The sequence below is a fragment of the Schistocerca piceifrons genome, chromosome 2 (assembly GCF_021461385.2).
Source record: "Schistocerca piceifrons isolate TAMUIC-IGC-003096 chromosome 2, iqSchPice1.1, whole genome shotgun sequence".
In the NCBI taxonomy this organism is placed as follows: domain Eukaryota; kingdom Metazoa; phylum Arthropoda; class Insecta; order Orthoptera; family Acrididae; genus Schistocerca; species Schistocerca piceifrons.
In genome coordinates this window covers 856933094-856950034 of record NC_060139.1, presented here as the reverse complement: position 1 = coordinate 856950034, position 16941 = coordinate 856933094, and the positions used below count along the sequence as shown (strand labels likewise).

Sequence of the window (16941 nt, the reverse complement as noted above, 5' to 3'; positions counted from 1 at the left end):
CAAGGATAATGGCATATTCGAACATGACAATCACCGTAGTGTAGCAATAAACATGATGCCTTTGACAAGGCAACACATTTCTGCTGTTCCACAGTCCAATCTTGATGATACCCTGTCCATTGTATTCATAATTGACCATGTTGTTGGGTCCATATTAGAACAAATGGTGCTCATTTGTTGCAGAACCACATATCCAACTATGTTTACTGAACGGTGTACCTCAAAGCATTAATGCCTGCACCAGCATTGTACTCTGTCATCAGATCTGTTACAGGTCATCAACTGCCCTGCTTTACAGATCAGGCAAGCCTTCAACCTCCATATTTTGTGATGAGGTGTGGACATCCTACTTGTTGTTTCACCATTCTTCAACCACTTTCCTTAAGTGTTCACCACATTAGCAGCCAACCATTTTGTCATTTCTGAGATGCTCCTTCCAACTTCTGGGCCATATCAGTCTGTCCTTTATTAAAGCCACGTACATCAGTGGGTTTCCCAATTTATGGATTGTATCATCACTAGAATTATTTCCCATTTATCTCTGCTCAGCTTGTATACTCTCCTTATCATGTCACATACCTGCAGTGCCAGCCGATGGTAATCAATATCATGGTGGGCAGTGGTCATAATGTTCTGGCTCGTCAGTGTATGTTGAGGTATTAGGGTAATTAAAATCGTCCCAAATTAAAGATTATCCACATAAGAGATAATTTATGGCATGATTGTTGCGGGCGTGATCAGTTATCTTTGTTTTAAATATTGTCAGCCTCTGAGACTGAGGGGCACCTATGGGAAGCCAGAAGAGAAAATATTAAACCTGCTTGGTTCTTGATTGTACTGGTACTGTCAAGTGTTAAACCACTCAAAGTTTATTGTATACATATTTGTATGCTTCAAATTTAATACTTGCCTGGCATAATATAATTGCTGGCCAGCAAGGACACTCATGTTAGTTAATGTGGATAGAGCTCCACTGCTAACAAAGCAGGGGCACAGAGATAAACTCTGTTTCAGAATATTGTTGATACTGGGGAAATGTAAGTGTACATTTTGCATGCTTGCAAGTTATTAGAACAAATAGCAACATAACATTTTAGAAAATATTCCGTCAGTGGTTAGTGAACAACGATTGGAGTAAAATATTAAAATTAAATAAAACAGTCTTGATTGCAAGTGTTGTTTATTTTGGTTGGCAGTTGGGTTTGGTCTATAATTTAGACCATCTTCAGGCTGTAGACACCATGATAGCAGCTGGTAGTGGTGTGTGGAGCAAGATCCGTAATAACACAGACGTCAACTGAAGTGGATGTCTGTGTTCTCACAGATTGTGCTCCATCCACTGCCACCAGCTGCCATCATGGCCCCTACAGCCTGAAGACAGTCTAAATTATAGACTGAAACCAGTTGCCAACCAAAATAAACCTGAAACCAGTTGCCAACCAAAATAAACATCTGTTGCCATCAAGACTGTTTTACTGAATTTTAAAAAGTAAGGTTTCTTACTAAGTACTGTATGAAATCATAAATTCTATATTGAATCTTAGGGGCTTTAAGTTGTGGCTTCATCAGTTGCTTCAGTAGATTCTGCTGTCAATCCATGGAACTTACTTGCCATAAAATCAATGGCGTAGTGTCAGTGTTCTGGCCATTTTCTTCATTGCTGCTTTAAAGTTCCAGCTAAATTAACGAACTATGACGACAGCATTTCAAACTTCTACAAGTACATCCTCTGTGAAGCTTTTTGTCTGGCCTTTCAACTTTTACACTTAAAGATTTTTAGAGTGGGAAACGTATGTTCCTCTGAAATGTTGTTAACAGTTACACTGTTTTTTTATTATTTATTTATCAAAATAAGACGTTGGATAAGAGACGTAGGTTAATTTTTCATGACAGTTTCTACTAATTCACACTTAATCTTACCTCCTGTCACTGAGATATTGTGTGTTTCAACCACTACAGCGAATTTTATTTGTGGTGAGCAAGGCTAGTAGCTTTATTTTCTTCAGTTGTTTGTTATTAGGTTAGAAATAATTTGTTCCTGCAATAACGTAACATGATTTGTACTGTTCCTGTACTAGCTTTGTATATCAGAATAACAGAGCTGTCTGCTGGTCCCCCCCCCCCCCCCTCTCTCTCTCTCTCTCTCTCTCTCTCTCTCTCTCTCTCTCTCTCTCTCTCTCTCTCTCTCTCTCTCTCTCTCCAAGACTTAAGAACATTGTTCACTACTTTAATGCTGAGCTTGTATTATGTGTAGTGGTGCTTTCCAAGTGTCTCCATTCTACTTACTTAAAAAGAAAATATAGTTGATATTCTACAGTGATTGCAAATGGATGCAATAGACTGCATATACTACTTGAAAGAGAGCCCATGACTTTCCCGTCCTCAGCTCGAGACAGCTCACGTAGTTAATTCTGGTATTCATTATCAGTAGAAATATTTCAGATGAGCCATTACTAAATAGTGTGAAGATGTTTGGTGTGTGGAGGTAAAAACACTATGTGTGAGCAACAAGTTTCGTCAGGTAACCCCAAGTTCACCTGCTACTCATTTACTTAGATTAGATATACTTTTCATTCCAGCTGATCCTTGGTGAAGTGATCCTCCAGAGTGTAGAACATATCAGAAAAACAAGAATCCACAATAAATATTTACACTGAAAAACAAAAATGCTGATATACCTTACACAGATCCCTTGTAAATGATTGTCATGGATGTAGAATAAGTCAAAAACATTTTAAACATATTCATTTAAAAGGTAATAAATTCTAAATTGCAGAACCATTTTACAACATATATATACAATGATCACTTTGCTGCACTGAGTTTGTACAGAAGTGAGAATGTATTAATACATTATTTGATGTTATTAGTAACACACACTCATATCAGTTGATTTTACTAAGAACTTCAGCAGTGGAGTAAAAGAAGTTAACCACCAATAAATCTTTTAGCCTTGTCTAAAATTGAAATTTGTTGATAGTTAAACTTTTTATAACTGCTGGAAAGTTATTGAAAATGTCTGTTCCTGAATAATTGATGCCTTTTTGGACCAAAGTAAGTGACTTTAAATATCTGTGAAGATTGTTCTTATTTATAGTATGAATTTCATGAATAGAGCTGTTGCTTTGGAAAAGAGAGATATTTTTAATGGCAAATTTCATCAAGGAATAAACCTGTTTGGAAGCAGTAGTCAATATCCGTAGGACCCTAAACAGGCTTCTGCAGGATGTTCTTGAGTTCACACCACCAATATTTCATATTAAACAATTTTGGAACCAGAAAATTTAAGCTTGTCTTGATCAGTTACACTAATCCCTTATGACATTATGGAATAAAAGTGAGCATAGTATGTCAGCTTTTTCATTTTTATATCCCCTATACCTGACAGCATTTGCATTGCAGATAGAGGTTTGTTTAGGCACTTCAGCATTGTGCTCCTCCCATTTGATTTTACTATCAAGTTGTAATCCCAAGAATTTAAAATTGCCCACTTCTTCTATTTGTTTTTGTCATATTTTAAGCGTTTGAAGCTGGGAAACCTCTTATAAGTTCTGAACTGCATGTAGCGTTGTTGTTGTTGTTGTTTTTTGGACAAGGAATTGGCTAGGAAGCATTTGTTGGTACCCATGAAAATTTCATGTAGCAGTGTTTCTGAAACGACACTTAATTTGCTATTTGTTATGATGTTTGTATCATCTGCAAACAAAACAAGCTGAGTGTCTGGTAATGTTACTCATGAAAGGTCATTGATATAAACAAGAAAAAGTAATGGTTCTTGGATGGAACATTGTAGGGAACACATGCAATTAGTTCCCAGTTGGATGATGCCTGATAGCTTAATACATGTCTCTTTCCTAATGACACACTTTGTTTCCAGTAAGAAATAGAGGATTTGACCATTTTGCAACATTTCCTGTTACACCATAATATTCTAATTTACTTAAAAGGATATTGTAATTTACAAGGTGAAATAGCTTTGAGAGATCACAAAATATGCCAGTAGCCTGTAATTTATTGTCTAATGAATTAATTACATTTTCACTGTACGTGCAGGTAGCTTTCTCAGTGTCAGAACCCTTTAGAAATCGGAACGTGACTTTGACAATATATTATTTACTGTCAGGTGGTTAAGAAGCCGAATGTATATTAACATTTCTAAAATTTTTGGGAATTTCTTGCAAAAGTTAAATTAGACGGAAATTTGATGGTATTCCTTATCTCCTTTCTGAAACGGCATATTTCAACCATTCAGGAAATGTTCCCTTGATAAACAACTGGTTACACAGATACCTTAATATGTTACTAAACTCAAGATTTTATGGTGAATATAACTTCTACTGTGATAGTGAGGGTCATATTCATATTATTGAAGATATGTGTAATGACTGGTCTTAAGTACTCCATGGGAGCACCTGCTGGACCTTACAACCCCATCTTCTTGGTAACAGTTATGAAAGGGGTGTTAAAAAGTTTTGCAACACTGAACACACGTATTACCAATGTATCATTTACTCTCAATGCCATCTGCCCCTCTTCAGGTGTGGTTCAACCAGTCACCTTGTTCAGTATATCCCATATTGTCTTTAGTTTATTGTCTGATGTGATTATTTTTTCGCATAATGTATTTGCTTTGATGACCATATTATCAACTTCAATATTTTGCTGTATATCTTGTAATGTGCTGTAGCATGAATATCGTAACTGTTTCTGACTGACAGACATGGCTGATTTTATTTGCTGTTTAATATTATTATTGATTTTGTTATATAATTTTGTTCATTGGACCTTTCTATGAAGATAGTGTCAGTGGTTGTTTGTGAACAATTATCTGCCCTTGTTACAAAGTTTACAGTGGGAATTAAGTTCAATGATATTATTACTGGCTCTGATAAACTCTTTACTAGGAGAGGTTTTAAGAAAGTTTACATGGAAGTCACCAGAAACCCACTACTACTTTGTTTTTCGTTATCAAATAGGCCAGTATAGCTTCAAGGTGGTTTATGAACAGATAAACAGTCTCTTTCCTGTATCAAATAGTGGAAAATCTAGTAACACTTACGATGACTGGTAAACGTCTGCTACATGACAAAATACATATATGAGCTGAAACGTATAATAACTGTTCCAAATATGGGATCCATGTTAAAACTGTAGTTCTCCCTATAATGGCTGGATGAGTCACTTTGAAGATCAGGAGGAGGCAAGAGCACATGACCTACACTAGAAACCTGCATAGTAAATCACTGAAGTTCAAACCATCTTTTGGGTTGAGGCCAGCTTCACTTCGCTGTCTGAAGCACTCAAACTTTTGCCATGTAATTATTATATGAATACCAACATATTGTTACATTTAGTAGTCATTCATTTGACCCAAAATGCCACTGATTCATGTTACAGCTACAGATTATACGTGTGGGGGTGTACCCACCAGGAATGGAGCCACCGTCACTGGTTCTGCCTCTTGTGTATGATGTAACTACAAATGTCACACAAGTAGCAGAGAAAAGAGATCCTGGTCCAGCCACTGCACTTACAGCTGCAAACCATCAATTGAAGAGATTTGCAGAATTTGGAGCCAGCCAAGGAGAATGTTCACTATTCCCTGCAGTTCGAGACTTGTTAGCAAGTCTTGTGCTACCCTCAGAACCTCCATCACAGGTAAGGGTATCTTAAATATGTTCATCCCTATTTAATGATACACCAACTTTATGTTGCTTTACACACTTAAGGATGGCATGGCTGTTTGCCTTATAATGCAAGATGATTTCATCAAAATGATAAATCTCGAGAAGAATGTTAATGAGAGATGGAGATAATTTAGATCACTCAATGAAGTTAGGTAGTAGAAGTGGTAAATGTTATGAAAGAACAGATGTAGAGTGACTGTAGCATTGCATGTTAGTGTGTAATTCACTGTGAAAGGGAAAACTCAGGTTGAGCAGAGAATATAAGCTTTTAGAAGATAGATTGTGTTGTTGGCTACTGTGGGAGTCAGCACTGACACAAACAAGGAAGGAGAAAACTTGCAATGGCCAGTAGCAGAAATCTGAAATGATCTTTACAAAACACTTTAAGATTAATTGAACACTTTATTTCTAAAAAGAAGATAAAACATAACATAACTGGATTCCTGTTTCTCCTACATACAAGTACTTTACTCTCCATTACTTCTCACAGAATGCAGGCTAAGTAATGTCTTCCTATTAATTGGTGCAGATGCTCTTGAAGTCTGTGACTGAACTGGGCCAACCAGTGTGTGTCGACAGGGGGCGCTTATGCCATTTCGCAGTACTGCGGTGGTGAGTGTGTAGTCGATGCTTTAGGACTGCACATTCCTCCCTCCCAAATGCCGTACTGTTTTTGTGTAGGGAGCCATCTTACAACAACGGGGAGGGGGGGCACAGACAGATGGGTGGTGCGAGGAGCTGGGAGCTGCAGTTGGGACTGATGCCAAGCCCCCAGGCATGCCCCGACGACCATCCTGCACTCCAATGGAACGTTGGTTGGAAAACCTCCGAAAGGGCACCCACCCTTTTCCTGAGCCAGTCAGACAAAAAACTGAGAGCGCATCAATGACAACGGCGCTGAGTCAACAGTGGGCCCCGAGACCAGTGTGAGGCAGTTGAGCTGCTACAGTGGCGGAGGCAATGGGTCCAGCTCCATCGGTTCTGCAGGTGGTGCTGAAGAGGCCCACGGGGGTGGCTGCACCAGCCACAAGATCCCAGTAGGATATGAATCTGGAGACAGACAATCTGCAGAAGAATCTCACAGTTGAAAAGCACAAATCTGATTCTGATGGTGGCACAACAATCCAGCAGGACCCTGAATATAGTACATTGAAGTGCCCAAATTTCAAAAAAAATCGTTCCTCTCTCTCAGTGCTTATTGCAACCAAAAACTCTGAAAATAATTGAATCTTTAGACACAAAGCAATACCCATGGAATGTGGGAGGCATCATGCTCTGTGGTGGGTGCAGCAACTGGAGCAGCGTGCAGTAGTGCTGGTGATGTAGAAGCTTTGCGGGCAACAGACCGTTGAAGGGTTAGGAGCAGTATGTTGCAAGGAAGAACAGTACTTGCTCCCATATGTGGAATGCACATAATTTGTTCATCTGTTGCCTGAACGTACTGCATGCAAATTGTTCAGCTTCTCCATTCGACTGAGGATGAAATGGAGCACTGGTAAGGCAAGTGATACCATTGGCTGTTCAGAGTTCTGAGCCGTAAACTGTGGTCCATTGTCTGTAACCAACTCTTCAGGCAAACTTTCCAAGCAAAAAATAGGTGACAAAGCCTGAATGGTATACACGATGTAGTTTAGTTTGTGGACACTGCAAACGGATATTTGCTAAAAGAGTCCACAACAGTAATCCAATGAATGTTCCAAAAGGAGCTAGCAGAGTTAGTATGCACTCATTGCCATGGTGATAGAGACTTTGGCCAAGCAGAAAATGTTTGTGGTGGGGTCAATAGAGTTTCACCACAAGTGCAGCACTGTGACTTCATCTGTTCAATGTGGGCATCCATGCCCGGACAAGTACAGTGCCAATGTGGTAACTGTTTCATGCAAACAATTCCCCAATGTCCTTGGTGGAGCAGTTGCAACACATCTTTTTGCAACATTTTAGGAAGAAGCACATGCGAATGTCCATTCACTTTGCAATAAAATCGCACTGTGCTGGACTGAGAGGCTATGCCGATGAGCAAAATATCGATGCGCAAAAGAATTCTGAATTTGTTTTCACTGAACAAGGCCAAGCGGTACAGGCATATTGCAACAAAAGATTCAAGTCAGGGTCTGCTTCTGTGGCCTGAGCAGTTTTCCTATAGTGCAGTGGTAAAGTCTGTAAAAGTCCGGTGTCCTGCGCATCAATCTGACAGCAAGATGATGCAGTAGCATCGAATTCAGAATCAGGACAAACAGGAAGGCGAGAAAGAGAGTCAGAATTTGCATGCATTCGTAACAGTAGCTCGTGTAGGAAAAACTGCATTCACTAAGTGAGAATATGGTCTGCACTTATGAGAGCAAACATGAGGAGAGTTCTTTCTGTGTTGCAAGCATACAGACTGTACATGACCTGACTTTCCACAAACAAAGCAGGTCACATTTCGCGAAGGGCAATTTTGTCTTTTTTGCATGTAAAAGCAGCAGGGACACAATTTCACAGCAGGCACTCGCATTGAAACTTGTTTAGTCAGGCCTCAGCATGGTGACCCGTTTGCACACTGTAGTTAACCAACTACAGTGTGCAAGGTCGTACCTGTTTGTCTCTTTGTGTTATACTACGAATGGGAGCTACATCAAAGTTTTCCGTGGTACTATCACAGGAGCCCTGATTTTCAGTAATTTGTAATGTTTGTTTCAAAGCAGGAACAGAATATTTGAGAATTTGTTCACAAATCGTACTGTTTGGCACATCGTACATAAGTGCGTCACGAATCATTGCATTACCATAGTACTGTCCACAGCCACACTGAAAATGACATTGTCATATCAAATCCTGAAGTTCAGTCTCCCACAGACAGTATGTCTGTTCTAGCTTTTTCCACAGTCAAAAGGACTTGTAACGAGCTGCAGGAACCTTTACCAGATCCTTGCAATAGTTAATGAGGAGGAAACTAGCAACTCTGGCCTACTAGTTGGGAATAATGCCCGAGCAAGATGATAAACTCCTGTACTGGCTGTTTAGAAGACATAAGGAAGTTTCACAGTACCTTGTACTTGATGTGTAGCACAGTGAGCGTCGAACTGACCATAGTATTCGTTCCATTCCTCTTATTGTTTATTGAATGCTTGGAACAATGGAATGTATGGAGGTGATGCCGTGGATGTGGCTGGCTGTTGTGGCAGAGTTGATGCAGCAGTGGCTTGTGCATTAATGAGCTACTAGACTGTGGTCATCAACTGCGACATTTGGTAGTTCTGAAACTGAATAAACTGCATTAGATCAAAGCCAGCAGCAACCGGATCCAGAGGCATAGGTGAAAGTGGTGTAAGAGGTGCTGAAATAAGAGAGAGAACCATCAGTGATGCACTGTGATGGTGCGGTGTAGGGTTCCAAAACTGCATGGTCCCCAAGGATGTATGCATACTTGTGTTGATCCATTGTCCCTCCAAAATGACAAGGTCACCCAGGGAATGCCACATAAACATTACTCAAACCTTAACACTCCCTCCTCCAGCCTGGACCCTTCCAATGATCCAACAGCCATCTGTCCAGGGTAGCATAAAAAGTGATTCATCTGAAAAGGCCACTCACTGGACATCCAGTAGTGGTGCTGGTGTGCAAATTCCAGCCTCCATGGCTATAAGTGTGGGTGGTTGAACTAGGTGCCTGCTGTGCGGTATTCTTCGAACAGTCATTGAGAAGACACTATTGCTAACACTTTGGTTCATCTGGATGATCAATTGCTCAACAGATGTTTTCTGCATCCACCCGAAACGCTTTATATGTCCGCCACTGCTAGAGCTGCAAACTGAGTGGTTGTTGCATGTTGACACCGAACATAGGTGGTGGTCACATTAACGTGACTGGACCGTGTATATGATTTGTTGATCAAGTGTGTTGTAACTGTTGACTCACCTTCACTAAAGAGCAAAATTATAGATTAATTTTGCCATAGTGAAATTCATTTGAATTCAAATTAATTATTTTTTTAAAACATTGCTGAAGAAAGCCAGTGTTCATTATGTAATACTTGAAATTAATTACAAAAGAGTCTAGATTGCAAGGCACGTTTATTAAAAGGTGACTGGTTTTGATCCTTACATGTTCATCTTCAGACTTTCATCTGTAATATAGAGGAGGATATAAATTCGAGGGATTCATAAAAATAACTTAAAATTAGCTGCAAAATTACAAAACAGATACACCCATATTGATGGACAAAGGGTGTGCATGGAGCAGGAATTGCTGAAAGAAGAAAGTCAACTGCTGGAGAGAGCAATACTGCTGTTTATTAAATACTGGAGGCTCGGCTACAGCTGGCAGCATAATGTCAGTATTAGTCAATCATGTATGAGTCGGTGGAATTATGTACAAATCTATGTACTTACTAGTTCGTAGAGCATCAAAATAATGTAAAATAATTTTGTAATAAACAAGAAACAGCCTGTTAATACAGCAATTGTCAAATAAATATACTAAGAACTTTAAAAAGGAAGCAAACAAACATTATATTCGTTGTGTGTAGGTTGGCCTCTAGATGTTGTTGGTTTCTACAGAGCTAGTGGATGTTGATCTTGTGTGGTTTCCATTGAAGCAACCACAAACATCGATAAAGGAAGCTTAATAGATTACGCTCCATAGATCCGGTCCCAGGATATAAATAAGCAGTACCCATTAATGTACGTGTCGATCTATAGTAAATAACTGTAATTTTAATACACTAGCAACATTAAAGGAAAATGTGTGCCCATATTTACAAAATATATAATGTAATAACTAGTCAGTAACTAACATCGGAAAGTAATAAATTAAGATGACTCCATGAAGAACAAGTATAAATTAGAAATTCAGTGCTATGATTGACCTGTGGCAATTATTTATACAGTGTAGTAATATTATACAAATACGTAAGAAAATAATATTAAATTAAAGAAAAATATTTCATGAGCCATTACATCTAAACTAAATAACACAGAAGCACAATAAATATGAACCACAATTTAAAAAAAAATGTGTGGAGAAGTGTGTAAAATAGACTTGTAGAGTCATTAAAAAAAGACATCAGAATAAGCAATATAAAGAATATCATCAAAAACCTCAAAGAAATGTTTGGGTTTGAAGTATATAGCTGCTCATATATAATAGATGAGGGTGTGTTTTTGTAATCAGACTAAATTTTGGTTTCTTCTAAAGTGTTAAGAAATAGACCTTTAGATGCATTGTGTAAAATTTTCATGTTAGAAATGCAACCTTGGGAGTCATTATGTTCATCAAGAGTTTGGCCAAGCTATAATTTGGTATGTGTAGTACCAGTAGAATGCTTTCTGACACAATTAAAAAGTTATTGCCAGTTTGTGATGTATTGTTTATCGCAGTTGTCGCTCTGTATTTTGTAGATGCCAGATTTTGGTATTTATTAGATTCACTATTTGTATGGTGTTTTTTTAATTGTGAAGGCTATAATCAGATTTCTTTTTCAATAATTTGTTTATTTTGTCTGAAATAAGTCCCCTTTAAGTCATTTTAGTAAACGTCATATTAGAATTTGTAACAATGTTAATTATTTGTTTTTATTTTTTATACAAAAAGTTAACTTGACTAGAACTAAAGTTATTAACAATAGAAATTTGCTGTAAAACTTCGGTTTCTTTTTGGACTGCATCAGATTGGAGAGGTAATTTTAATAACACGTGAATCATTGTTTCGAAGAAGGGTTTTTGTTTATTTAGTAGATGACATGAACTGGCATTAATTATTGTATCCGTTAATGTTTGTTTTATGTAAATAGACATACATTGTTTTCCAGTTTGATTTAAAATTGTGAGATCTAAAAAATTAATACTAAGAATATTATTACGAAAGAAAAAGATAAAAATAACAACATTAAATTAAAAATTATTAAGAGAGATAAATCACAAAGTAATAACTAACAAAACCATCACAATTAAGACAGATAAAGGCAATACTGTTATCAAAGTTACTGAAGATGATTACATTTCTAAAACATTACAGTTTTTTACCACCAATTGCAGTAATAAAGTTAACAAAGACGTGACTACAAAGTTTCAAACAAAACTTCTAAAACTGATTCATGACAATCTGTTTTTTCCCCCTAAAGCACTCTGAAGGTTGCATTTTTAACAATATGAAAATTTTACGTAGTGCATCTATAGGGCTGTTTCTTAGTACTTCAGAGGAAATCAAAATTTATTCACATTACAAAAACAAACTCTCATCTGTGATAAACAAGCAGCTAGACTTCGAAGAGAAACATTTGTTTGAACTTTTTGGTGATCTGCTGTAGAATACTTAATCTGATGTCTTGATTTTATAACTCTGCAAATGTATTTTACATCTTTTATTGTGACTTATATTATTGTCTTCTTTGTTATTTTATTTAAGTAAAATGGCTAATGACATTTTTTTCTTTAATTTCATATTTTTTCTTACTTATTTATATAAAGTTATTACAGTGTATAAATAATTGGCATGTTAGGTCACTCATAGAACTTCATTTTAATTTATTACTTTTTGACATTACTTATTGATGAGTTGTCACATTATATATTTTAGAAATATGGGGGCATATTCTTCTTTAGTATTGCTAGTCTGTCAAACATCTTCATTATTTTTGCTGGCATATTACGGTCTACAGCTATTTACTATAGATCGATATATTAACAGATACTGCTTATTTATAGCCTGGGACTGTACCTAGGGAGTTTTCTCTACTAAATTTCATTTATCGATGTTTGTGGATGCTTCAATGGAAACCATGCAAGATTAGCATCTATCATTTCCATATAAACCGACAAAATCATAATTATTTTTCCATTGTGCTCCAAGAGAGCAACCTATGCATAACAAATGTGATGTTCTTAGTACATTTATTTGACAATAGGTATATTAATAATCTGTTTCTTCCATATTATAAAATTGTTCTACATTATTTTGACGTTTGATTTATATCTGATTGGCTAATAATGACATCATGCTGTCAGCTGTAGGCGGAGCCTCCAGTATCAAACACACACCTGTATTGATCTTTTCAGAAGTTGAATATTGTCAGGCAGCAGTTCCTGCTCCATGCACAGCTATTGTCCATCAATGTGGGTATATATCTATGTTTTGTAGTTTTATAGCTAATGTTAAGTTCTTTTTATGTATTGTTCTAAATTATATCCTGTATTATATTACAGGTGAAAGTCTGAAGATGGTCATGTGATGATTGGAACTGGTCGCCTTTTAATAAACATACCTGGCAATCTCGACTGTTTTATAACTAATTTCAAACCTTTTAAGTTAATCTAAAGCAACAACGAATAAATAAAAAGGAGCAGCACATGTTGTTTTTGTTTTATTTACTAACCCATCATCAATTTTGTTCAGATTTGGCTCATTTCCTTTAATTCAGTTCCCATGAACTAAAGTTATTGTGATTTATGAACTGCAGGAGTTTCAAAGCCACAAGACAGTAATGTAAAACTATTTCTTTTAGCTGCCATGCTATTCTGTTTTAATATGGTCCAACTTTTTGAAGGATAAGTATTGAATATTTGTGTAAATATCCCACTGTTGTGTGTAAAAACTAGAAAAAAATATTTGCTATGGAGAGGAGAAGTTTGAAGTCCAGTTAGTTGATACTACTGTGTTTCTCAGATCAGTACTGTTGTAAATGTTGTGATGAAGAGCCAACTGGAGAGTTTAGGCAGAGAGGTAAGAGGTAAAAAAACAAATACTGGTAAAGTTGTAAACTACTTTTAAGGGAATATAAAGTAGTAGACTTGGATGATGGAAACACCACATTGAAGGGTAAGGCATAGACTTCATTGTTATTATGATGTGATATATTGTGAAAATAACAGAAAAAGGTTGATATTGGAAATTTTCAGCATACAACTTTTTAATTTGAGACAAAGTGGAATATTGCCAATATTTTATTCTAAGTATATTATTTTGATCTTATGTTACTATGGCAAGACTCCACACAATATTGCTTCGTGGGTCTGAAATGTAAAATCAAGTTCACTAACTTCATCAACAATTAGAAATTAGAGAGAAGAAAAACAAAGAGCACAATTGGCCATGGTAACGTATGTATTGTGATCGAAAGATTCTCTCCAGTGTTACAACTGTTACATCAACTATAGTAACCAAGTAATACACAAAGCAGATTCAAGTAATACAAATATGGCTTTATTCATAGTCCTCTGAACAGTAAAGGAAATAAGTCTGTTGTGACTCCACACACAACAAGGCACAGAACAACTGATGTGAGTGGTACAGACTGAAAGAACATAAAGAGGAGCAGTCAGCGCTGCTCTGCTTGTATATTGGCATGGACCCCCAGTAGACGGCATGGCAGAAACTGTACTGCATGCACAATTCCTACCAGCAGCCTCTAGTGACTGCCCCTTGCTGATACAGTTGACAGTTGATTTGAGTACACATGCATTACAACACTACACTCAGCTCACTCACACTGACGCGCACTAGTAGCAGGATACAGCATCAACAGAAACACCAGGGTGGAAACAGTAAGCAAAAATGAGGAAAAGCAACTGTTCTCCTGTAGCTGATTGACATGTGACACACACAGATGTAATAGCACAGAGACTTTACCTTCTTTTTCTAGTCTAAGTACACCTACAGTCATGCAGACATCCCCTAGTGACTGCGATAGCATGCACTGTGGCAGCACTTTAGCTGTTGTGCCTGATTGTATACTTGGACTAGAAAAAGAGTCTATGTTGTTACCCATGTGATGCATTGAACCTCACTTGGCTGTGAGTGAGTAGTCACATATTGTTAATTTTGTTTCTTGTTCAATTAACAGAATTACAATACAAGTGTGTACAGTGCTGTATAAAAGTTTGAACAATGAAGCAGTTAATGTTCCTCCACTATCTACAAATATTAGGTTGCATTACCCAAGCCAAACATAATACATACTTCAAATGTGGTACATGGCTGTTGGAGAGCTAAATAGTTTAATAATTTTTAGCTGCAAAGAAATTTGCATAATAATAAAATCTTTTACATTAAAGTTGCTTTAAAATAAAATTTCACGAATGCTTAAAAATGTAAGAATTTCTCTGTGAAGGAGAAGGAAATTTTTACACATGATGGAATGAATAATGACTCACAAAAGTGACGGTAGAAAGGGAGTTAGTTTCTCCATACCATGTCTGCCTCACCAAGAGTTTTGAGACTATGATTTTGCCAGAGAAACCTCTTCCATGTGAATCGGGAAGAAATAAAATTTCAGATTTTTGTAGCTTTCGTTGGGCAGCAGTTTTATTGGTTTATGAACCGAAATATTGTGAATGTAGTGCTTTTTGTCAAATGGATCACACTTATCTTCGTCGTTACTTTAAAAACGCTGTGAGAATCTAGTTTCTCAGCACAACCTTAACCTTTGCCTCAGTGTTGATTTATTTTTGGATAAGTCACCAGAGACCACAAAATGAGATGTAATATTGGTGGTACCAAGCTGTCAATATTTGAAACCTTGATTGATCGATAGATTGCTGTTACTTATTTCTGTTATATGTGCTATTGTGAATTGTACTAGTGTCATGTGTAATAAATATAATCCTTTAATATTTTGTTCTCCTTCTAATCAGGTTGTCTCACCAGCTTCAACAATGCAGGCATCCCCCGCCATGCAGATGCATTCGCCAATGACAGGTGGAGTGGTAGGAATGCCACCTCAACCACCCCCACAGCCACCGCAGCTGCAGTATCCTGTTGGTATGCCCATGGGTCAGCATCCAATGATGGGACCACAATAATGTACAAATGTTATTTAATGTACAAATCTATATTTATTACAACACGCTGAAATGAAGTATTATAAGGACATAGAAGTACAATAGTCACCTACCTGAGAGAGGAGAAGGCCAAAGAAAAGGTTGACAGTGGTATGCGAGTCAGTTTGACTGGCAAGCCTGCAGGCACTTCAGTGCCTCCAAATTCTGAAGGAATTCGAGAAAGCGTTTTGGTCAGTGCAATCCTCTTTTCACGTGACTGGTAAATGTACCTTGATATTTGTAATAAATCTATATTTATATATTTCTTGGCACTGTTCGTTTAACAAAAGACTTTCCTTGAAGTTTTATTTTACAAAATGTAATCTTTTATTAAAAACTGTTGCGAATCCATGAGAATATATATTTAACGCAGTACAGTTTTATATGAGCAGAAGAAAGAAAAAGTTAAATCATTGTTTCTTCTCTTGCAGAAGATTGTAAATATTATACCTGTAATAAATATAATTTGAAGTTTTATTCACATAGATTCTATATTTTTAAACAGGAAATCCTCTCTACCTTTTTATGATGTGACTTACCAAATGAAAGTGCTGGCAGGTCGACAGACACACAAACATACACACAAAATTCAAGCTTTCGCAACAAACTGTTGCCTCATCAGGAAAGAGGGAAGGAGACGGAAAGACGAAAGGATGTGGGTTTTAAGGGAGAGGGTAAGGAGTCATTCCAATCCCGGGAGCGGAAAGACTTACCTTAGGGGGAAAAAAGGACGGGTATACACTCGCACACACACACACACACACACACACACACACACACACACACACACACACACATACATACACACATATCCATCCACACATATACAGACACAAGCAGACATATTTAAGGTCTTTAAATATGTCTGCTTGTGTCTGTATATGTGTGGATGGATATGTGTGTGTGTGCGAGTGTATACCCGTCCTTTTTTCCCCCTAAGGTAAGTCTTTCCGCTCCCGGGATTGGAATGACTCCTTACCCTCTCCCTTAAAACCCACATCCTTTCGTCTTTCCGTCTCCTTCCCTCTTTCCTGATGAGGCAACAGTTTGTTGCGAAAGCTTGAATTTTGTGTGTATGTTTGTGTTTGTTTGTGTGTTTGTCGACCTGCCAGCACTTTCATTTGGTAAGTCACATCACCTTTGTTTTAGATATATTTTTCCTACGTGGAATGTTTCCCTCTATTATAACTATATATATATATATAAATTGATATGAGAGGTGTGGAATACTGTTACCTAGCACTGTTCACATAGTCACTGTTTTTACTGCTTACAAGACAACCAACCAGTGTAGTATTTGATTACCATAACTAATCATATGTGCCTTAAAATTTGTGATTTTTTTTAGATGTGCAGTCAAGTTAATAATCAACAGTGACTTCCTGGCAGTCTAAAGTATATATATATTAAAACATTTTTCGTTTCTAGTTGCGACTAATATTGAGCCTGGTGCAAGTTTG

General features: G+C 37.2%; 1 protein-coding gene across 1 annotated transcript in view; it reads left to right on the top strand.

Moving 5' to 3' along the window:
- The window catches only part of LOC124776432 (mediator of RNA polymerase II transcription subunit 14), a 180921-nt gene extending 164959 nt beyond the window's left edge, over positions 1 to 15962 (top strand). Inside the window, 2 exon segments of the mRNA XM_047251426.1 lie at positions 5398 to 5658; positions 15296 to 15962. Coding sequence (XP_047107382.1) covers positions 5398 to 5658; positions 15296 to 15463 — 429 coding nt within the window. The 3' untranslated portion in view covers positions 15464 to 15962.
- Positions 15963 to 16941: the final 979 nt, after the last annotated feature.